This window comes from Myodes glareolus, chromosome 22 (genome assembly GCF_982192425.1).
Source record: "Myodes glareolus chromosome 22, mMyoGla1.1, whole genome shotgun sequence".
Classification (NCBI taxonomy): domain Eukaryota; kingdom Metazoa; phylum Chordata; class Mammalia; order Rodentia; family Cricetidae; genus Myodes; species Myodes glareolus.
The window spans coordinates 14,344,420-14,369,542 of record NC_142047.1 but is presented as its reverse complement, the minus strand read 5'-3'; the positions used below and the strand labels follow the sequence as shown (position 1 = coordinate 14,369,542).

The window sequence follows — 25,123 nt, the reverse complement described above, 5'->3', positions numbered from 1 at the left end:
TGACTAAGACAGCATATAAATATTTAATATAGAATTTAATGCTTCTCCACACTGAAAATAAGAAAAAAATAAAACTCAGGCAAGGACATGAAAACACTTCATAAAACAGTATTTACTAATTGCTAATAAATACAGTAAGAAAAGCATTAGAGTACGCAAATATATTCAGGACATCTCAGATCCTTAACTGGGGAGTGTTGTATTTCACTGCCCCTGACTGAATGTGTCCACAAAGTCAAAAGCACTGCCAACAAGGACATGGCAATTTCTTGACTCTCAGATGTGCTTGTCATGTAAGCACGGACACCTGAATCTGACCCATAGAATTCGTGTGGAACATCGGGATGACACTCGTTTACAATCCCAATGCAGTGCAGGCAGAAGCAGATGAGACCTTGGGGGTCACTGGCTAACTACCCAAACTGATGCAGTGAGCTCCGGGTCCTCAAGGGACTCTGTCTCCAAAAAGAAGGTTGATTGTCATCTTGAAGAGTGACATCTGGGGTTCTCCTCTGGTCTACACACACACACACACACACAGAGTTAAATATATACACATACAAAAATTCCTACTTTCAAGATGGTGATGATAGATTACATAGAAGTGTATTCAGGGCTCTCTTCATGTCCCTGTTCCTCAGGCTGTAGATGAAGGGGTTCATCATGGGGGTGACCACAGTATACAGAATGGAGGCAAGCACCCCTGCCCAAGAACCCTGTGTCCATGTAGAACTGAGGTACACGCCAAGGCAGGTTCCATAGAACAGAGAGACAACTGAGAGGTGAGAGCCGCAGGTGGAGAATGCTTTATATTTCCCTCCTGCTGTTGAAATCTGAAGGACTGATGTCACAATCTGAGAATAGGAGAAAAGTATCCCAGCAAGGGGAAAAAAGCCCATGATGCCAGTTACAATATATAACACGACATTGTTGACGAAGGTGTCGGAGCAGGCTAGCTTGAGGAGCTCAGGGAGCTCGCAAAAATAGTGTGGGATTTCCACGACGGCACAGAATGACAGACTCAGTGCAGTCAAACTCTCAGGCAGGGCTCCAAGAATGCATATGAGCCAGGCCAGGAGAAGTAGGTGGAAGCAGAGCTTAGGGCTCATAAGGACAGTGTAGTGCAGAGGGTGGCAGATGGCCACAAAGCGGTCATATGCCATCACAGTCAGAAGCAAATTGTCCAGAAGTCCGAAGACCGTGAAAAAGTACATCTGTGCGATGCAGTCTGCGTAGGTGATGCGTTTCCTCTGTGTCTGGATGTTCAGCAGCATCTTTGGGACAGTGACAGAGGTGAAGCAGATGTCAGAGAAGGATAGGTTAGAGAGGAATAAATACATGGGCGTGTGCAGTTTAGGGTCAGAGACAATGGCCAGGATGATGAGCAGATTCCCGAAGATCGTCACCACGTACAAAGACAAAAACAGTCCAAAGAGAGCAGACTGAATCTCTGGGTTCTCTGAAAGTCCCAACAGATAAAACTCTGGAATCCCTGTGTGATTTTCTGGTTCCATGTAAACGAGGTATTTGTAAAAGATAAGAAACAGGAAGACTGAACTACAGGGAACATGAACCCCATGCCTTGGTGACATGGGGCATTTGCATAATGCTTGCTTCTCCTTAGAGGCTTAGGTTTCTGAGGTCAGCCATATTCTCCTGTGGGTCACCTCCGTGTCACTATTGCAGCAGTGGGTGCATCTTACCTGGAAGATCAGAACTGTAGAATGCAGGGTCCAGTGATGGGCAAGACCCTGGATAACTTTTCTTCCCAAGTCAACTGCATAGCACCTTCCAGCATTATGGAATCTAGCCAGAAGGGAAGTGTTTTCCTGGAAGGGCTGAGATTGAGATCTGGATATCCTGCAGCCGAAGAGCATGGTATCATTATTTTTAAATGCCATAATAATAAAATTAATTAAAAGAAAAAGTTTAAAGTTATACTTAAACACATTTTTAATTGGTTATGAGATGGTCATTTTAAAAACTAAGAGAGGTGGCTTTGCAGTTAAGACCACCTGTTGCTCTCCGAGGGAATCTAAGTTTTATTTCCAACAATCACATGGCAGCTTTCAGCCATCAGTAACTCCAGTTCCAGGGCATCGGATGCCTTCTTCTGGCCTCAGTGGGCACCAGCTACACACATGGCACACAAATACACATGTAGCAAAAACACTTATACATGTTTTTTTTTTTTAAATGGAACAAGTATAAAGTATGAAATCACTTCACCGGATGATTCCCACTCTCATGGAGGCCGAGATGTTAGTGTAGCAATGTTGTCTAATCTTAGTTTATAAGAGCTATTCAGAGTCCAGTAAGTTAGATCAACAGGTAAAAGTATTTTCCCTGGGGCTGATTGCCTGAGTACAGTCTCTAGGATCCACATGGTAAAGGGATGGAATGGACATCTGGAAGTGGTCCTGACCTCTACAGGAGCGCCATAGCATGCCCATAGTTAGTCCCTCTCTCAAGAAATAAATAAAACCAAAAAAAAACTTAAAAAAATTAACCCCTATGCTAAAAGAAAACAACCTTCCTCACACAACCAGAGTAAGGAAGCCCATTTGCTTTATTTAGTAGCAAACATAGGAAGCTATCCCAAACAAGTCAGGTTAGAAAATATATTCTTTGAATAGTAACTATGATGACCAGGTTACAGGCAGCTCAAAGAAGCAATACACTCCCCACAGTGGTACGTGATTTATTACTATGTAATGAGTCAATAGAAGGCATTCTGAACATAGTAAGCTCATCTTTATAGGTGCCAAAACACTCCTTGGACATAGCCCTGGAAAAACTCTAAATGCAAGCATCTTGCATTTTTATCATATAAATCAGCATCGTTATCAGCTACTATCCATCCGGACATGAAATTGCAGTAATAATTTCCATTAAGCTCATACTGGAGACAAATATTCATACCTGCTACTGCCACTACCAAGTACTGTTATGAAACTTCAAACCAATGTAATTAAAGAAAAAGTGATAATGCTTCCAATTTAATCATTTCCAGAAGAGAAAATGACAGTATAAATTGATTGAAAAGCTATTACAATCAAAATATGTATTGTGTATGGTTAAATATTTAAGCATGAAACATACCACTTTACTTACTGTCGGCAACAATGAACAAGTAATTTGTAGAAAATGGTCACATACCTGCCCATACTTCCTGGAGCTGGTGAGGTCATGAGTCTTAGAGTAAAATGTCCTAACCCCACTTTACTAAACGAGTATGACTTGTAACTTCATTCTGAATACTTGCCCTTGTAGCTCTCACCCTCATCAGAGATCATACCTCATAACCCCATCTCTGTGTAGAAGAGACGGTGGAAAGACTGTACGAACCAGAGGGCAGGGAAGTCTGCTGTGAGGCTGTGTCTTCTCGAAATGACAAGGACGTCATGCCCATGATACCTTAACAATATGACTGAATAATGTTATTCTGAATAACATAATCTGAACAATGACCACACCAGTAGACATGCTAGCATGGTAGGGGCATGTGTCAGGAGGCCCCACCCCTAGACAAAGAACTGCAGGCAACTAAGGACTGCCAAGAGAGGGAGAATTAGTCATCTCCAGGGATGAGCCCCTGACTTGTTATCCGCTATCAAGTGGTCAGCCTTGACAGCATATGTATACAAGAGATTAAGTGGACTCAGCACATTTTATTTATATTTTTTATGAATATATGTAACAATAATTTCAAAAAGACATAAATTTGAAAGTGAGTGAGCGATACATGGAAGGGGATGGAGGAAGAGGAGAAATAGCATAAATTATATGCTAGTTAAATATAGATATTAAAAAGAGACTAGATTAAACATGCAAGTAGAGGGGCCAGGTAAAGTATAGCCAATAAGTATTAGGGGTGAATATGATGAAATTACACTGGATACATGTATGAAAATGTCATACTGGAGCCGATTATTTGGAAATTATATACGTGAGTAAGCATCATTATAAAAGCAAAAAACACATTTCAGAGTGGAAGTGTGAAACTCCACGGCCTCAGAATGCCTGTTCTAACTGTGCAGAAGTGCACCGAGGTGTATAGACCAGACCTGGTTAATTTTGGTGTGTGATGGTTTTGTTTACAAATTTTTATAATAATTTTTTTTTGTTTTTCTTTTTCTTTTCTTTTTCAAGATAGGGTTTTTCTTTGTAACTTTGGCTGTCCTGGAACTCACTCTGTAAATAAGGCTGTGCTATAACTCATAGAGATTTCCACCTGCCTCTCTCATGAGTGCTGAGATTAAAGGCGTGTGCTACCACCGTCCAGCAATAAAGCTTATTTTTAAAGGCAAGAAATTGTAACATGCTCAGGGAAGATTTTGGACGTTGAAAAAGATCAGCGTACAGATGAACAAGTCAGACTTAGAGTGCTTACATTCACAGGAACTGTATTCATCTTTCCTGTTGAGTGACTTCATCACCTCCAATCCATATCCCCAGAAACATATGGAAGCAGGGAGCTGTCAATTGTATCTCAAAAGTAACCGAAGGAGGCTATAAATGATGGATAGAGCAATGTGTGAGCAATGAAATGCAAGGTGGAAAGGGACTAGTAGGTGATGAGAAGACATAAACATTGAATAAAACACAGAGAAAACTCAAATTTAAATACAAAAGAAACCAACCAGAGTCCTAGAGAGGAAATTGTTTCAGCTGAGGGGAAAAGAAAGCCTGTAGATGTGATGTCAGGAAGACCAAGAAGCAGGAGGGATGCTGAGGATGAACAAGCTGTAGTTAAACCCAAGGTTTCCTTTCGGTTAGTCACTCGCCCCCTTTAAATTCTTTTTGAAGCAGTGACGTTTTCTCGCTTCCTAACCCAAGGCTTCAGCAGGAAGAGTTACTTTTCTGTCCTCTTATTTACTGTACTCAATCAGACGCTATCATTTTCAGATGTGCTGTGTGCATCTTACCTTACAGAGAAGTGGGTGCTGGAGCTAATGTGTCTGCAAGGTCAGGGAAGTGGTGTAAAGTGAATCACAGTAATGTTCTCTGCGGCAGAAGGAATTCTTTTCATATGTGCTTGGATTCATGAACTAATGGCAATGCCAGAATCTGGACTGTTTATTTAGTTCCCAAAACTTAATTCTCAAGGCCTCTCATTAAATAAAAGTTTATAAATTCGTAATCTCTGGGTAATATACCTGCTAGGAATCTGGGGACCAAAGCATTAATGACAAGGTCCCAATCAATTTTGTTCCCCTGTGGTTATTGAGTTCAGAAACCATGCCACCTTCCCCAAAGGTCATTAAAAACTACTCATAAGTCTGTTAAAGGAAATAAAAAGCATATTATATGATGAAATGGACAGCTAATAAATAGCATTTAACATTTGCAAGTATATGAGCATTCCATATTGAAGAAGACACAATCAATACTAATGGATCTGAAAGGACAGAGTACAGTAAATAATTACAAGGGATTCATTGTACTGCTTTCAGGACTAGGCAGATCAGGCAGGAATCATACAGAAGCTTTGGACTTAATCATTTTGAGCAAGTGGCATTAAAAGACTGTATCACTGAATCTAATAGTGACACAGATTACATTCTAATTACTGGAAATCTCTTCAGGAAGCATCTCATCTTGGGTCAAGAAACAAGTCTGAAAGTGTTTAAGACTTAAATAAAATAAAGTGTCTTTTCTAATCACAATTCCTGAAACTAGTAATTAGTAGTAAGTTGGATTTCAAAAAGTTGACAGGTACTTTGTAATTTAAAATTGTATTTCCAAATAGTCAATGGCCTGATAAAGAAATGGATTGAAAAATCTAAAATTACCTTGGGAGAAACAAAATGGGGAATACAATACACAAAAACTCATGGCATGAAGCAAAATCAGCCCTAAGAAGAGTATTCCTATTAATAAATACTGTCATGAAGAAGTAGAGCTGGCACAAGGAAACAGCTCATACCCCAGTGCCATACAAAAACAACAAACAGCCTGGATGATTTCAGAATAAAGAAAAAAATCAAATTATAAAAATATGAATGGTGTGCCTGCTCCTCGCAAGACTTCATGACACCACCCTCTTTCCTTTGATGGATGCAGTGCCATCGGATGAAGGAAGGTGCAGAAGCATCTGTAAGCACAGCCAGCACCCAGGAGGACAGAAGAGTGTGGGAGGCATGCATTGCCACGGGACTGACTCCAGCAGTCTTCGTCCAGGTGCCTTTGGGAAAGTTGGTATGAGGTGTGACCATGGAAAGAGGAACCAGACCTTCTTCTCGACTGAACCTGGACAAACTGTGGACGTGGTCAGTGAGCAGACCTCTCTCACTGTTGCTATGGCGAGATCCCGATCCTGCAAAGTTCTGGGGAAGAGAGAGTCCCTAAGCACCTGTCACCGTGAAGGCCAAATTCTTCAGAAGAAGGGCTGAAGAGAAGATTAAGTTGGATGTGCCTGTGTCCTGGTGGCTTGAAGCCACATAGGGAGGTTAAGACACTGAATAAAATAAGGTACAGGAGAAGCAGTACAAAACCTTACCAAACTGAGCTCTTTGAAAGGGTAAACAGAATTGATAAAACTTTGCTAGACACACCATGAGAAAATTAAAATAAATTGAATCATAAAATAAGTACAACACCAGAAATCTCTGAAATACAAATAATCATATGAAACTACTGCTATTGATTGTTATTGGCAAGTCTATTCAATTCTCTAGGAAAATTGGAGAAATTTTTGTACATGTACAACATACAAAGAAAGATTTCAGCCCAAAATAGAAAGACTGGACAGCTTAATAATGAGGGGAGAATCAAATCATAGTAGCCTTCTTTCACGGAAAAGCAAAAAGACGTTACTGGTTAATGAAGCTGAATTCTACAAATATTTCAGAAAAATAATACTAATTTTTCATGCTTTAACAAACACTGAAGATGAGAGAGTCTTTGCAAACTCATTACATGAGAGCAGACTAGCCCTTCTGCAAAATCCAGGAGGGGATATAGAAAGCTAAAGGTTGATATACTTGACTAAAATAGAACCTAAAATCTTTCACAAAACATGAACAAACAAAATCCAATGTACGGGAAAAGCTTATACACCATGACTGAATAGGATTTCCTAAGAGAACAAAATGGTTCAATACAGCAATCAATAAAGAGAATAATTTACATCATTAGGATGAAGAATGAGCACTGTATGATATGTCTATAGTCTGGCAGTGATCATATAATAGTTATCAATCTTTCAGTAATAAAAAGATGCTGGAAATTTTGAGGAGTAGGGCATCTCTAGCACGATCTTGACAGAATGTGTTAGGCATTACTTAGAAGAATATGAACATACCACAACCAAGTTTCAACTGAATTCTTCATAGAAACTGAAAAAAGTATCTTATATTTTATATGTAGACACTGAAGAAACAGGACAGCCAAAGTAACTCTGAACATTAAGAATATATTATGGGCTACTCCAAAGGGGCAGCTTCCCCCAGCTAATCCCTCTCTCCTGCTACGCCATCCCAGCTTTCGGCCTGGAACCCCTCCCCTCCCCTCTCCCTTTTTCGGGGCTTAAATTCCTCCATCTTAGCCGGGGTGGGCACCGCGGGCCGGGTCAGGCGGTGAGTGCAAAGGGACGGGAGTCCCTTTATTCTGATAGCCGGCCTGCAGCAAGCAAAGACTGCAGGCAGGGAGTCTTCTGACCAGCGAGGGGCTCTGATCCTGTGGAGGGGTAAGTGTTTTGACCGCCATGCAAGTCTGGTTAGGGAACACACAATATTCCCGCCATCCTTATCTCCCTGGCTACTCCAAAGGGGCAGCTTCCCCCCAGCTAATCCCTCTCTCCTGCTATGCCATCCCAGCTTTCGGCCTGGAACCCCTCCCCTCCCCTCTCCCTTTTTTGGGGCTTAAATTCCTCCATCTCAGCCGAGGTGGGCACCGCGGGTCGGGACAGGTGGTGAGTGCAAAGGGAAGGAAGTCCCTTTGTTCTAATAGCCTGCCTGCAGCAAGCTAAGGTTGCAGGCAAAGTGATTCCTGGATAGCAAGGGGCACTAATCCAGTAGAAGAAGTACCAGCGGAGGGAAGAGCCATTGGAGAGCATCTGAAGGAAGAGATGGGCAGGCGCCAAGGCAAGAATTCCACCAACAATCTGAAAAACAACATGAAAACACCAGATCCCAGCGATCTTATGACAGAAGGACTTGAACACCCTTTTCCGGAAGAAGTGGAAAACAGTGTCATTATGAAAGCAATAGAGTCTCTTAAACAGGGTATGAATAACTCACTTAAAGAAATAGAAGAGAAATATAACAAAAAGATGGAAGAAATGAGTAAAGAAATGGAAGACAAATATAACAAAAAGTTTGAAGAAATGAGTAAATTCGTAAATGATACCCTGGGAAACCAAGAAAAAACAATCAAACAGGTAATGGAATCAGTACAAGAATTGAAAACTGAAATGGAGGCAGTGAAGAAAACACAAATCGAGGGCCGGCTGGATATGGAAAATCTAGGTAAATGAACGGAGACTACAGAATCAAGCATAACCAATAGAATACAAGAGATAGAAGAACGAATCTCAGATTATGAAGACATCATAGAGAAAATAAACGCCCTGACCAAAGAAAACAGCAAATCCAACAAATTCTCATCACAAAACATTCAGGAAATATGGGACATAATAAAAAAACCAAATCTAAGAATAATAGGAGTAGAGGAAGGAGAAGAATTGCAGATCAAAGGTTCAGAAGATATATTCAACAAAATTATAGAAGAAAACTTTCCCATCCTAAAGAGGGATATTCCTATGAAGGTGCAAGAAGCATACAGAACACCGAATAGACTGGATCAGAAAAAAACACCCCTCGCCATATAATAATCAAAACACAAAGCAGTCAGATTAAAGAAAGGATATTAAGAGCTGCAAAGGAAAAAGGTCAAGTAACCTATAAAGGTAAACCTATCAGACTTACACCAGACTTCTCTATAGAAACCATGAACGCCAGAAGGTCCTGGATAGAGGTACTGCAGAAATTAAGGGACCATGGATACAAGCCCAGACTACTTTACCCAGCCAAGCTTTCGTTCACTATCAACGGAGAAAACAAAATATTTCAGGATAAAAACAAATTTAAACAATACGTAACTACTAATCCAGCCTTACAGAGAATATTAGAAGGAAAATCACATCCCAAGGAATTCAACATTGCCAACACTGACTACAATAATTCAGACATCTAGCGACCCTTCACTAGCACAATTCAAAGAAGGAAAACACATACACTCTATTACCCCAAAAAAAATGACTGGCGTCAACAACCAATGGTCATTAATATCTCTTAATATCAATGGACTCAATTCACCTATAAAGAGGCACAGACTTAGAGATTGGATACGAAAAAAGGATCCAACATTCTGCTGTTTACAAGAAACACACCTCAACCACAAAGACAGACACCTACTCAGAGTAAAGGGGTGGGAAAAGGTTTTCCAAGCAAATGGACCTAAGAAACAAGCGGGTGTGGCCATTCTAATATCTAACAAAATCGACTTCAAACTAAAATCAATCAGAAGAGATGGAGATGGACATTTCATACTCATAACAAGAACAACTCATCAGGAAGAAGTCTCAATCCTGAATATCTATGCCCCTAATGTAAAGGCGCCCACATATGTAAAAGAAACTCTTCTAGAACTCAAGGCAGTCATCAAACCACACACGCTAATAGTAGGAGACTTCAACACTCCTCTCTCACCAATGGACAGGTCAATCAGACAGAAACCAAACAGAGAATTAAGAGATTTATTGGAGGTATTGAATCAAATGGACTTAACAGACATCTATAGAACACTCCAACCAAATTGGAAAGAATATACCTTCTTCTCTGCAGTTCATGGAACCTTCTCGAAGATTGACCATATACTCGGTAACAAAGCAAACTCTCACAGATACAAAAAAAATATTAGTAACCACCTGTGTCTTGTCAGATCACCATGGATTAAAATTAGAATTCAACAACAACGCTACCCCCAGGAAGTCAACAAACTCATGGAAGTTGAACAGTCAACTACTAAATCACCCCTGGGTCAAGGACGAAATTAAGAAAGAAATTAAAGTCTTCCTTGAATTTAATGAAAACAAAGACACAACATACTCAAACCTATGGGACACTATGAAAGCAGTGCTAAGAGGAAAGTTCATAGCAATCGGTGCCCAAATAAAGAAAACGGAGAAAGCACACATTGGAGACCTAACAGCACACTTGAAAGCTCTAGAAAAAAAAGAAGCTGATTCACCCAGGAGGAGTAGAAGACTGGAAATAATCAAACTGAGGGCTGAAATCAACAAAATAGAAACAGAGAAAACAATCCAAAGAATCAATGAATCAAAAAGCTGGTTCTTGGAGAAAATCAACAAGATTGACAAACCTCTATCCAAACTAATCAAACGGCAGAGAGAGCACATGCAAATTAATAGGATCAGAAATGAAAAGGGGGACATAACCACAGACACAGAGGAAATTCATAGAATCATTAGATCTTACCATGAAAGTTTATGTGCCACAAAGTTGGAAAATGTAAAAGAAATGGACATTTTTTTAGATAAGTACCATATACCAAAGTTGAACCAAGAACAGGTGAACAATCTAAATAGACCTGTTAGTCGTGAAGAATTAGAAACTGTTATCAGAAATCTCCCTGCCAAAAAAAGCCCAGGACCAGATGGTTTCAATGCAGAATTCTACCAGAACTTCCAGGAAGAGCTAATACCTATACTCCTTAATGTATTCCATAATATAGAAACGGAAGAGTCATTGCCAAACTCCTTTTATGAAGCTACAGTTACCTTAATACCAAAACCACATAAAGACACAATCAAGAAAGAGAATTACAGGCCAATCTCACTCATGAACATCGATGCGAAAATTCTCAATAAAATACTGGCAAACCGAATCCAGGAACACATTAGAAAAATTATCCATTATGATCAAGTCGGCTTCATCCCAGAGATGCAGGGCTGGTTCAACATACGCAAATCTATCAATGTAATCCATCATATAAATAAACTGAAAGAAAAAAACCATGTGATCATTTCATTGGATGCTGAAAAAGCATTTGACAAAATTCAACACCCATTTATGATAAAGGTGTTGGAGAGACTGGGGATACAAGGATCATACCTAAATATAATAAAAGCAATATACAGCAAGCCGACAGCTAACATCAAATTGAATGGAGAGAAACTCAAAGCCTTCCCACTAAAATCAGGAACACGACAAGGCTGTCCACTCTCTCCATACCTCTTCAATATAGTGCTTGAAGTTCTAGCAATAGCAATAAGACAACACAAGGAGATCAAGGGGATTCGAATTGGAAAGGATGAAGTTAAACTTTCGTTATTTGCTGACGATATGATAGTGTACATAAGTGACCCCAAAAACTCTACCAAAGAACTCCTATAGCTGATAAACACCTTTAGTAACGTAGCAGGATACAAGATCAACTCCAAAAAATTAGAGGCCCTCCTATACACAAAGGATAAAGAAGCAGAGAGGGAAATCAGAGAAACATCACCTTTCATGATAGCCACAAATAGCATAAAATATCTTGGGGTTACTCTAACCAAGGAAGTGAAAGACCTATTTGACAAGAACTTTAAGTCTTTGAAGAAAGAAATTGAGGAGGATACCAGAAAATGGAAAGATCTCCCTTGTTCTTGGATTGGGAGGATCAACATAGTAAAAATGGCAATTCTACCAAAAGCAATCTATAGATTCAATGCAATCCCCATCAAAATTCCATCAAACTTCTTCACAGACCTTGAGAAAACAATAATCAAGTTTATATGGCAAAACAAAAAACCCAGGATAGCCAAAACAATCTTATACAATAAAGGAACTTCTGGAGGCATTACCATCCCTGACTTCAAACTCTATTACAGAGCTACAGTATTGAAAACAGCTTGGTATTTGCATAAGAACAGAGAAATCGACCTATGGAATCGAATAGAAGACCCGGATATTAACCCACAAACCTATGAGCACCTAATTTTTGACAAGGGAGCTAAAGGTATACAATGGAAGAAGGAAAGCATCTTTAACAAATGGTGCTGGCATAACTGGATGTCAACCTGTAGAAGGATGAAAGTAGATCCATACCTATCACCATGCACAAAACTCAGGTCCAAATGGATTAAAGACATCAACATTAATCCGTCCACTTTGAACCTGATAGAAGAGAAAGTGGGAAGTAGTCTACAAGATAAAGGCACAGGAGGCCTCTTCCTAAGTAGGACCCCAGCAGCACAGATAATAAGAGAAACAATGAATAAATGGGATCTACTGAAACTGAGAAGCTTCTGTAAAGCAAAGGACACTGTCAGTAAGACAAAAAGGCTGCCTTCTGAGTGGGAGAAGATCTTCACCAACCCCTCATCAGACAAAGGTCTGATCTCCAAAATATACAAAGAACTCAAGAAACTAGGCACTAAAACTCTAATTAACCCAATTAAAAAATGGGGTACTGAACTGAACAGAGAATTCACAACAGATGAACTTCGAATGGCCAGAAGACACTTAAGGTCATGCTCAACCTCCTTAGCGATCAGGGAAATGCAAATCAAAACCACTTTGAGATACCATCTTACACCTGTCAGAATAGCTAAAGTCAAAAACACCAATGATAGCCTATGCTGGAGAGGATGTGGGGTGAGGGGAACACTCATCCATTGTTGGTGGGAATGCAAACTTGTGCAGCCACTGTGGAAATCAGTGTGGCGGTTTCTCAGGAAACTGGGATTCAACCTCCCTCAGGACCCAGCAATTCCACTCTTGGGAATATACCCTAGAGATTCCCTAACATACTACAAAAGCATTTGTTCAACTATGTTCATAGCAGCACTATTTGTAATAGCCAGAACCTGGAAACAGCCTAGGTGCCCCTCAATAGAAGAATGGTTAAAAAAGGTGTGGAACATATACACATTAGAGTTTTACTCAGCGGTAAAAAATAATGACATCTTGAATTTTGCATGCAAATGGATGGACATAGAAAACGCCTTACTGAGTGAGGTAAGCCAGACCCAAAAAGAGGAACAAGGTATGTATTCACTCATAAGTGGATTCTAACCACAATTAAAGGTCTTTGAGCCTATTATTCGTGATCCTAGAGAAGCTAAATAAGAAGACGAACCTGATGAAGACTATTTAGCTATCCGCCAGGAGGTAGGAAATAGTCAAGAGTCCCAGGTAACCTTGGGTGCATGGGGGGGGGGTGGAGAGTTGTTGGAAGGGGAGAGGGTTAGAGAGAAGGGAGAAGGGGAGGAATGGAGAAAGCTCGGTTGACCGGGATGGGGGGAAGGGAGGAAGGATGAATATGGGATCAGGGAAGAATATATTTCAACTAAGGGAGTCATTTTAGGGTTTACAGGAAACTTGATTATATATGGGATCCCAGGTCCAAGGAGAGATCCCCAGATTGTTCTCTGGACAGAGGAGAGGGTGCCTGAACTGGCCTTGGCCCATAACCACACTGATGAATATTTTGCTTATCACCATAGATCCTTCATCTGGCGATGGATGGCGATACAGACGGAGACCCACAACAGACGGAGACCCACATTGGAGCACCGGACTGAGCCCCCCAAGGTCCAAATGAGGAGCAGAAGAACGAAGAAAATGACGAAGGACTGCGAGGGATGCTATCACCCACTGATACAAGGGGTCGGATCTAATGAGAGTTTACCAAGGCCAGATGGACCGTGACTGAATGAGCATGTGATCCAACCAGATTCTCTGAAGGTGGCCGGATTCTCTGAATGTGGCTGGCCCGGAGTCTTCCTGAGAAGCCATTGACAATGACACTGGGACTAGTTTCCTCTGCATATACTGGATTTTTGTGATCCAGTCTGTTTGGATACTCACCTTCCTGGACCTGGAGGGAGGGGGGAGGAACTTGAACTTCCCACAGGGCTGGAAACCCTGACTGCCCTTAGGGACAAAGAGGGAGGAGGAGGGGGGGGAGTGGGAGGGTGTTGGGAAGAGGGGCGTAAATGGAAACTTTTATAATTTAATAAAATTACTTTCAAAAAAAGAGAATATATTGTAAGGAAAAAAATCTATTTTCAAAAATAAAACAAAAGGAAAACTGCCAGAAGTATTGCATCTCAGGTTTCAAGTTACGTTATCTGTAGTAGAGTCTTAGTAATAAAAGCTCAAGGTACTCGCATAAAACCAGGCACACTGATCAATAGATTAGAATTGAGAACCCACATATAATCCCACACTCCTACAGCCATCTGATTTTTGACAAAGAGACCAACAGTACACACTGGAGAAAAGAGCACCTTCAACAAAATAGTGCCGAACAACTAGATAGCTACGCGTAGAAGAATGAAACTAGATACTATCTCTCACTCCACACAAAACTCGGCTAGAGATGGATCAAGGACCTCAATATAAGACATAATACCCTGAATTTGAGAGAAGGAAGGACACGATATGTTTGAACTCATTGTCACAAGAAAGGACTTTCTTCTTTTTAAAAAATGTGTACAAAAATGTTTTACTTCCGTGTTTGTATGGATGCCAGTGTGCATGCCTGGTACCTGTGACTGGTGAAGACAGCTTCAGATTCCCTGGAAATGGAGGGTTGCAAGGCACTATGGGGGTTCTGGGAAGCAAATAATGTCTTCTGCAAGAGCAACAAGTGCTCTTACCCACTAAGGCGTTGCTCCAGCCTCAAGAAAGACTTTGTGAACAGGAGCATGTTAACTCGGGTATTAAGTCAAACAACTATTAAATGGGACCTCATGAAACTAAGACATTTTTGTCCACCAAAGAATATCATCATTAAAGTGAAGATATAGCCTGCAGACTTGGGAAAAAAATCTTTACAGTTATACATTTGACAGAAGGTTTGAATCTGGAATGTACAAAGAGCTTAAACAAAATGTAGACACAAAGAAATCAAACAACCTAATTAGAAATTGGGCAGGGATGCTGGTGGAGAGCATCACTTTTCCTTGTAAAGGTGGCAACTGATGGTTTGGTCGTGTCTCAGTGGATGGCAGCACTAATTGGACTCAGTGAGTTAAAACAAATTAGGAGAAAATTTGGGAGGGAGATTTGTTAAAGGATCTTGGGGGAAGCTGGAAGGGGATGTATGTGATGAATATGATCAAGATATATTATATACATGTATTAAATTTTCAAAGAATAAATTTGTAATAAAAATAAATAAATAAAAATAAAAATATTGTAAAATGGAGCCTGGACCTGAACAGAAAGTTCTCAAAAGATGAAATGCTAATGGATGCAAAACATTTTTTAAGTGTTCCACTTCCTTAGCCACCAAGGAAATACAAATTAAAACTACTTTGAGATTTTGTCTTACCCCAGTGAGAATGACTAGGATTAAAAAGAAAACAAACAAACAAAAACCAATGCTGGCAAGGAGGTTAGGAAAGGGGAACACTTAATTCTCAGCTGTCTGGAGTGAAAACTGACCAGCTGCTATGGAAATCAGAGTGGAGGTGCCTCTAAAAGTTAGAAATAAATCTACCACACAATCCAGTGTAACTGGAGGTTTCATTTCCACCCGCCACTTCCCGAATAACTGCTCTGAGGCTTAATAATAATTAATAAGCCTGTTTGGCTTATTAGCTCAGAATTATTATTAACTAGCTCTTACAACTTAAATTAACCCATTTCTATTATTTTATATTTTATAACAGGGTTTGTAGCTTGTTACCTTCCGTCTTGCTTCTCTGGTGGCTTTCTGATGTCTTCCAGATTCTGTCTTCTTTTTCCCGGTACCTTTGCTTGAATTTTCTGCCTGACTATTTGGCTATTGTCCAAATCAGCTTTTTTATTAAGCGATGGTAATAAAACATATTCACAGCATACAGAAAGGCATCCCACATCAATCCAGCTCTGTCACTTTTGGACGTATTCCCAAACAACTCTGTGTTCCACTATAGAAATACCTGCCAATCCATGTTCAAGGCTGCTCTATTCACAAGAACCAAGAAATAGAAACAGCCTAGAAATATCAACTGATGAATGAACAATGAAAATATCACACAATATTCAGCACAATATTTTACAGTCTGTTAAGAAAAAAACCAAATCTATCTCATAGAGTGTGCATTAAATTCAATCAGAAAGTGGTTGGTTACTCAATAACATTGATACTACTATTGCACCAGTGGTTACTATTTTGCCAGGCTAGTCATTAGTGTAGCTCATAGGACTCAGAGCTGGGTTGGTTTGATGACTAATTTGCTCTTCCATGAATATAAACAACACCTTCCAGCACTCTGAAAGCTTTCAGGGCAGTACCAGCTCAGTTTCTTCCTGTGACTCTAATATCTGGTGTCTTCGACAGTGGGGTTGTACAGCAACCATGCATATTGGCAACAGCCTGTAATGTGTGCAGTCTTTGTGAATGTCCTGGTCAATAGCTATGAGACGTACTACATTCCTGATGCTGTGCTTTTCCTTTGTTAGCATATGGTGTCTAATAGAGGCATTGCTGCCCTATACAGAATAATTCTACTTAAACTCTTTTAATATATGTATATAGGGAATTCCATTTTAAGCCTTTATATAATGTATTCTATCTCCCCTCTCTTGAAAATCCCCCCTCACTACCATTTAGTAGTTGTCTGACCTCTATCAGCATTCTAGATTTATCTAAAGATTTAAAGATAACAACCACAAATGAAAGAAAAACAATGTTTATTTATTTATTTTTGGTTTGGGTTACCTCACTAAAAACAATTATCTCCAGCTCTATCTAATATATGCAAACTTCATAATTTAATTTATTAAATCTTGGAATTATCCCCTGGGTAGCACATATTCATTATTTGTCCATCAGATAAAGCCCATACCTAGCACCATTATCATACCAAGAGCCTATGGTTAGATAGATCATAGACTCTAGGAGAGAACCTATTACTCTGCTAAATAGGCATAATATTAATCAAACAACTAGTGACTTATCATTGTACCCACAGAGTAAGACATCTCTGAACCCTTACCAGAAAGCTCTATTTGCGGTAGATGACTATCAACACAGAGATTTAAGGTCTGTTCCAAAGGTAAAACCCATAGAGCACCATACTATCAGTGCCAAGAACCTGTGGCTACATAGGCCATTGGCACAGGGGAGAATCTACCACTACTATTCTGCTAAATGGGCATAGTATTAAACCAGTTCCTAACGGCTTATCATTATACCCATAGATAAGTGTATCTTCACCCTCGTCAGAGAAGCTTCTTTATGCAATAGACAGTGATTACTATAGAGAGCCACAAATGGTCAACATGCAGAGAATAAGAGACTGAGGAATACTTGGTCCTAAATTAAATCTCAGTATTGCACCCCTTTCCCACACTCAGAGATCTTCGCAGAGGAAAAGGCAGAAAGTTCATGAGAGCTAGATATGGTGCGTTTCTATAACCGTATGGTGTTTTCTGGGCACAATAGGGAGATTGTACATAGGAGCTCACAGCAATTGCAACAATATGTACAAGACCCTGATAAGCTAAGGCCAAACAAAACCTCAGCCAAGAGAGGAGTTGAGAATGAAGTCCCACCCATAGTTGCGGAATGATTACCATTTGATAGTTACTGGAAGAGGTAGAGTTAGGTTTTAACCTTAACATAGTAAAACGATATTCAACAGAGCATTTAATAAGTAAGGATTACATTTATAATATTCAGTCCATTTGTATTTAGCAAATTCAGAGAAAATACTCCACTATCTATCTTACCTTAGTGGTTCCAAAGTTTTATACCTAATTCACCTTCTATCCTAACTAAAAACTATAACTCTATTTTTTGTTGTAATTCTTTATTGATTCTTTGGAAATTACACATCATGCACTCCAATCCTGCTCACCTCCCGGTCCCTCTATATACTCCTCTTACCCCTGCAGCGTGCCCCTCTCCCCAAACTAATTAAAACCAACCAAAACCCACCTTGCTCCTCCATCTTTTCAACACCTCTTCATCCCAGTGGTATCGGGAGCTGTCGTGTGTCACGCAGTCTACCCTTCTGTTCAGTCAGCCTCACCATGAAGTGTTCATTTCAATGAGTCATCAGTCTGGTTGAAGGGCTTTGGTTTCTGGTACGTCATCAACACTGGGCCCTCAGATGTCCTGTTGTTGCCTGAGTCATGGAGATTCTGCAGTTATCATTCTGTAGGACCAGCCCATTGTGCACACCAGCAGGTCAAGGATGGGCTGGCTGTTAGGTGGGCCAACCCAAGGTCCAGGATATAGGCCGGAATGGCACTTGAGCTGGTGGGTCTGGGTCACTGGGACCACTCCCCTCAGCTGAGGATCAGAGCCAACTTTCCTAAGCCCGTGCCACTGGGGCCAGTTCTCCCACACCCATGGCGCAGGGTGGGGCCATGCTTCCTGAGTGCTGAGGTCAGCTCTTCCATGGGGGCAGGGGCAGGGGCAGGGGAAACACTAGCTCTCCTGTTATAATGCCCAGTGAGAGGTAGGGACAGCTATCCTGGGGCCAGTGAGGGACAGGGCCAATTCAACACAGCCCTTGGATTTCAACATGCTTGGTTCCTATGACCCCTTGTGATATCATGAACCATGGACTTCAGCCCAGACCCTGGCTGCTGTTGGACCACAGACCGAGATGTGGCCCATTGCAGCAGCCTGGGTCAGGCCTGTGTGACTGTGCAGACCACATGGATTAGCCTGACCTCCATAGTAGCAAAGCCCTTGGATATCAGCATGGTCCCCATGGCAGTATGGTCTTTGGACACCAACATACCCCCAGGAGGTGGCCCACACCCTGGCATCAGCATTGCCTTCAATGTTATCAGGAGTCACAAACATCAGTTCAGACCCTGGCTGCAGTAGGGCCACCGACCCAGACATGGCTCCTCAGTGCAGTCCAGGATCAGATGTCAACATGGCCTCAGGTGTCAGCATAGGCCATCCAGATTATCATGGCCCCAATGGAAGCATGGCCTGTGGAGACCAACATTAGAACCCAGTCATCTACATGGCCTTCAGTGGTCACCAAAGCCCTGGCCATAAACACAGACCCTACAGGGGAATGTACCCAGACATGGTCCCTGGCAGCAACCCAGGCCTGATGTCATTATGTTTTTCAGGTGGCAACATAGTCCATCTAGACCAACATAGGCCTGGTGGTGGCACAGCCTATGGACACCACAATGGTCACAGGTGGCATCCCACACCCTGGGCATCCCTGTGTCCTTGGTGGCAACATGGGTCATAGACATCAACATAGACCCCGGCTGTTGAAGACCCATATATGGCCGTAGGCAGCAGCCCAGGTCCAGATGTTACCCTGGTCCTGGGTGACAAGAAGACCACCAACATCAGCCCATTCCTCTTAGCCTTCACTTCTTCAGAACTGTGTCTTATTACAGCACATGGACCATTCCACTTCTCTTTCTCTCTGAATTCACCACCATATACCTGCTCAACATATCAACACCCACAAGGGTGCCTGGCAGACATGTGGATGTTTCAGGTGACTTGAACCGTGAGCAAATCTATTTTGTCTTTAACTCCATCCATCCAAGACCTGGAAAGATGTAATATTACCTAACAACAGAGACATATGGCTGCCTGGACAGTCACCCAAAGTTTTTCTGCAACATTGGGGCATCCATCTTTGGTCTACAGACCTAGAATATTTGACGGACTTTTCAGTGAAGTTGGAAAGTTGAAGGACTGTCCTGCCTTGTATTGGCAAACTTTGTCAGTTGCTTTCGCTTGTGTCCAGAAGAACATCTGGCAGAGTCTTCTGTGAAGCAGGAATCTTGAGGGACTGTCCTGCCTTTCTTGGCAAAATTTAGCAGTGTTTTCCCCATGTCCCACTTGTCCAGTCTGTACTGCACACTGTCAGCGGTCAAGGCAAGAGCAGTTTCTTGACAAAATGGTTAGCCTTTTCATATTGAAATCACATTCCTTATGGAGTTTCTTTGATGGCCATGATCCTTTTATGAAGTATATTGGTGCTGCCAGGAGAAGACATATCTCACTGTCATGGAAAGCCCTATGTTAATAAAACATTTTCAGTGCCACATTCTATGGGTCTTTGCAGTGTCTGAAACTATCCGTCTCTCTAAAATACACCCATCTAACCTTGAAAACATACCTAATGTGACTACAAGTTTACTTATTATAGATGAACTGCTAACCTCATTTCTTAATTATACATTGCATTTTTAAATGAGCAGCAAAAGCACAATAGGCCAGATAAGAGTAGGAACACATATGCAGTATAGCAAAATAAATTTAAGCTTATATCAATATGCCAAGATTCATGTCAATGCAAAATATCTGAGATTAATAGTTGTCTTTTTATCCTATATTTCTATATTCCCCTAAATGATAACAAATATCCATAAATCACCAAATAACAAAAGACTACACACTAACTCTTGAGGGCATTGTGTTCTCCAGACTGCTTCCTGTTGTCTGTGGGGTTCCTGAGAAAATTGAGATAATGGTCAAGTCCTGGAAGATCTTTGTTGATATATATTACTTATCAAGATTCAAGAGGTCTCTCCCAATCAAACCTGACTCATATTAACCCTGAAGGAATAAACATCCATTTTCTGTGAAAACAAAGGTATAACCTCTTCCCCAAAGCATTTTTGACTTCCATTTGACAAATACATTTTGACTTCCATGTTAAAGTTAAGACACCCTTAAAACATCTAGGCTGGCTTGTTTCAGTAGTCCTTTTCACGGTGTCTCCCAGCAGCAGTCTTTTGCTTATCAGCATTCAAAAAAGTAACAAACAACACAGCAACATACAGGATCCAGACTCCCTGTGTATTTTTCACCTTTATGTGGCTTACTCTTTTTATATTACTTTTCTTTTCTCTTTAAAGACCTCACTTTATTATTTTAAACTTTTCATCTTTTCCTGTGACCATCTATACCCCTTTTCATTCTTTCTTGAGCCTATGCATATTTTTAAGCTTGTTTAGATTTTTTTTTCTGTCTGAACCTGCTTTGCTGAGCATCTCTAGCAATAAACTGCTAAGCTGCAGCTGGTTCCTCTGCTGTGGCTTTAGTGGCTTGGTCTGCCCCTTCCTTGGGTCTGTGAAAGTCAAGCCTAAAGTTGGTGGGCCAGCTGGAGGCAGGTGACTGAGAACTGTGTTTAATCCCTAGCTCTGGAATTCTGGCGCCCTGCACCGCTGTTTAAGACCTCTGCTGTATGGCAGAGGCTGAATTGCCCTGAGACCTAGGATAGAACTAAACTTGATCGGAGGAAAATAAGTCGATATAATGATGCCTAACATTATTCTGCTACTCATAGACTACTGCATATCGCAATTGTCATCAGAATAGTTTTATCCAGCAACAGATGGAAACAGATGCAGAGGCCCATAGCCAAATATTAGGGCAATCTCGGGATATCCTGCTGAAAAGAGGAAGGAAGGATTGTAGGAGTCAGAGGGTTCAAGGGCATCACAAGCAAACCCCCTAGAATCAACGAACATGGGCTCATAGGAGCTCATATAGGCTAAAGTGACAAACAGGGAGCCTGCATGGGACTGACTTAGACCTTCTGCATACATATGACAGTTGAATAGCTTGGTCTTCTTGTGGTACTTCTAACAGTGGGAACAGGGACTGTCTTTGATTCTTTGGACAGCTTTTGGAACCCTACTCCTCATACTGGGTTGCTTTGCTCAGTTTTAATACAAGAGGAGTTACTTAGTCTTACTGCAACTTGATATGGAATGTTTTGTTGATATCCATGGAAGGCATGTTCTTTTCTGATTAGAAATGAGGAGGAGAGGATGGGGAAGTGTCAGACAGGGGGTGGGAGGAGGGAGAGAGTAGAAGAGGGGAGGGAGGGAAAACTGCAGTTGGGATGTAGTATAAATAAATAAATTTAAACATTAAAAATTTCATGTGTTAATAATGTTGCCTTTAGCTGCCTTCTGACTGGGAGAAGATCTTCACCAACCCCTCATCAGACAAAGGTCTGATCTCCAAAATATACAAAGAACTCAAGAAACTAGGCACTAAATCTCTAATTAACCCAATTAAAAAATGGGGGTACTGAACTTAACAGAGAATTCACAACAGATGAACTTCGAATGGCCAGAAGACACTTAAGGTCATGCTCAACCTCCTTAGCGATCAGGGAAATGCAAATCAAAACCACTTTGAGATACCATCTTACACCTGTCAGAATAGCTAAAGTCAAAAACACCAATGATATCCTATGCTGGAGAGGATGTGGGGTGAGGGGAACACTCATCCATTGTTGGTGGGAATGCAAACTCGTGCAGCCACTGTGGAAATCAGTGTGGCGGTTTCTCAGGAAACTGGGAGTCAACCTCCCTCAGGACCCAGCAATTCCACTCTTGGGAATATACCCTAAAGATTCCCGATCATACTACAAAAGCATTTGTTCTACTATGTTCATAGCAGCACTATTTGTAATAGCCAGAACCTGGAAACAGCCTAGGTGCCCCTCAATAGAAGAATGGTTAAAAAAGGTGTGGAACATATACACATTAGAGTTTTACTCAGTGGTAAAAAACAATGACATCTTGAATTTTGCATGCAAATGGATGGAAATAGAAAACGCTTTACTGAGTGAGGTAAGCCAGACCCAAAAAGAGGAACACAGTATGTATTCACTCATAAGTGGATTCTAACCATAATTAAAGGTCTTTGAGCCTATTATTCGTGATCCTAGAGAAGCTAAATAAGAAGACGAACCTGATGAAGATTATTTACCTATCCGCCAGGAGGTAGGAAATAGTCAAGAGTCCCAGGTAATCTTGGGTGCATGGGGGGGGTGGGAGCGTTGTTGGAAGGGGAGAGGGTTAGAGAGAAGGGAGTAGGGGAGGAATGGAGAAAGCTCGGTTGACCGGGATGGGGGGAAGGGAGGAAGGATGAATGTGGGATCAGGGAAGAATATATCTCAACTAAGGGAGTCATATTAGAGTTTACAGGAAACTTGATTATATATGGGATCCCAGGTCCAAGGAGAGATCCCCAGATTGTTCTCTGGACAGAGGAGGGGGTGCCTGAACCGGCCTTGGCCCGTGACCATACTGATGAATATTTTGCTTATCACCATAGATCCCTCATCTGGCATTGGATGACGAAACAGATGGAGGCCCGCGTTGGAGCACCGAACTGAGCCCCCCAAGATCCAAACGAGGAGCAAAAGGAGGAAGAAAATGACGAAGGACTGCGAGGGATACTATCACCCACTGATACAAGGGGTCGGATCTAATGAGAGTTTTCCAAGGCCAGATGGACCGTGACTGAATGAGCATGTGATCCAACCAGATTCTCTGAATGTGGCTGGTTTTTCTGAATGTGGCTGGCCTGCAGTCTTTCCGAGAAGCCATTGACAATGACACTGGGACTGGTTTCCTCTGCATATACTGGATTTTTGGGATCAAGTCTGTTTGGATGCTCACCTTCCTGGACCTGGAGTGAGGGGGGAGGAACTTGGACTTCCCACAGGGCAGGAGACCCTGACTTCCCTTGGGGACAAAGAGGGAGGAGGAGAGGGAGGGGGGGAGTGGGAGGGCGTTGGGAGGAGGGGCGTAAATGGAAACTTTTTATAATTTAATAAAATTACAAAAAATAAAAAAAAATAATGTTGCCTTTATCAGAAAAAAATATATTTCAAATATACTAAAATATCATCTCAACTTGGTTGCATTAAGAAATAAGATGCTCAGGATGGCAGAGGAATTTTTCAGTTATGTTCAAATGATTGGGTTATTCAGATTGTGTTCTACTAGAATCACTTTGGAGAACATTTTTTCCATGAGTTAGTTCAATAAGGGAGAGAGTATGTGTGCCACAGCAGCTGTATACAGATCAGAGAGCAGTCTTTTGAGAAAGAACTCAGCTTTCATGTTAATGTGGACTCTGGGATTGAATTCAGATGACCAGGTCTACATGGGAAGCATCTTTATTCACTAAGTCGTATCACCAGCCCTCCACTTTATTTTTTGAGACAGGGTTTCTCGCTGACCCTCCAATTTGCTGATTAATAAGATAGCCTAGCTGGTGTGCAAGTATAACAGGGCCCCAGATCCTTGTAGGCCCCCAACCTTAGTGCAAGTAACACCCCACGGCACAAGCACCAAGGCTCTCCCTGTATTCCTTATTCCTCCAGCGCCATGATGACTGGTGTACATGTCTTACACTGGTACAAAGGATCCATACCTCATGCACGCAATCAAGCCATTTGTTAACTGAATTAATACCCCTTTTCTGGGTTAAATTATTGAGGAAACGTTCCTGAATAGTCCCCACTCTTTATGTTCAGATCTTAAATATGTTAAGAACTCACGTTAGGTGTTTTACTTAAACATTTCATAAGATGCCATCTGCTGTGTTCACTAGTTCTCACAAATGTCTATGATGATTTTCCTGGTTGGTCTGAATTGGGGAAGTCACTTTATAACATCTAAAATAATACTAAAAAGCCCCCATAGTAAATCATACTATCTTTTCTCTCTGTGTGTACTTATTTGGGTTTTTGTATGAGTGTGTTGTTTTAATTTTTTAATTTAAATTTTTTGAGAAATTTTAAAATTTCAATTATAATATAATTACATCATTTTTCTCTCTTCCTCCCTTCTACTCCTTCCATATTTGCCCATTTTCCAAGTCTGCCCACCTCCATGTCTGCCCACATTCAAATAAACATATAAATCTAATCTGCTGAGTCTGTTCAGTGCTGACTACACGCATAAGTTTCTAGTTGATGTTATATAACCAGACAGGGGGTTCATTCTTGTGTAAGATTTTTTTTTTTTGAGACAGGGTTTCTCTGTGTAACAGCCCGGGCTGTCCTGGAACTAGCTCTGTAGACCTGTAGACCAGCCTTGAACTCATGGAGATCTGCCTGCCTCTGCCTCCAGAGTGCTGGGATTAAAGGTGTGCACCATCACTGCCCCATCAGGGGGTTCATTTTTAGGGAAGACTAACTTCCCTTCTCTCAGCAGTCATTAACTGCTTGTAGCTCTTCATCTAGAGGTGGAACCCCATGAGATTTCTCCCATCTGTGTTGGCATATACATGCTAAAATTGTTTAGGTCTTGTTTAGGCAGCCATAAAGTTGGGATTTTGTGGGAGTAACTGCTCTGCCACAGGT

At 41.2% G+C, this 25,123-nt stretch overlaps 1 protein-coding gene across 1 annotated transcript; it reads right to left on the bottom strand.

Annotated features, from left to right (window-relative positions):
- Positions 1 to 525: 525 nt before the first annotated feature.
- On the bottom strand, positions 526 to 1,527 carry LOC125400612 (olfactory receptor 7C1-like). The gene has a single exon (XM_048434715.3). It carries the CDS (start codon positions 1,512 to 1,514, stop codon positions 576 to 578), a length of 939 nt encoding a protein of 312 aa, XP_048290672.2. The 5' UTR covers positions 1,515 to 1,527; the 3' UTR covers positions 526 to 575.
- Between the last annotated feature and the right edge of the window lie 23,596 nt (positions 1,528 to 25,123).

What these genes read in the sequence shown, in the direction of transcription:
- LOC125400612 (XM_048434715.3), bottom strand. Translation starts at nt 1,514, where the DNA reads ATGGAACCAGAAAATCACACAGGGATTCCAGAGTTTTATCTGTTGGGA.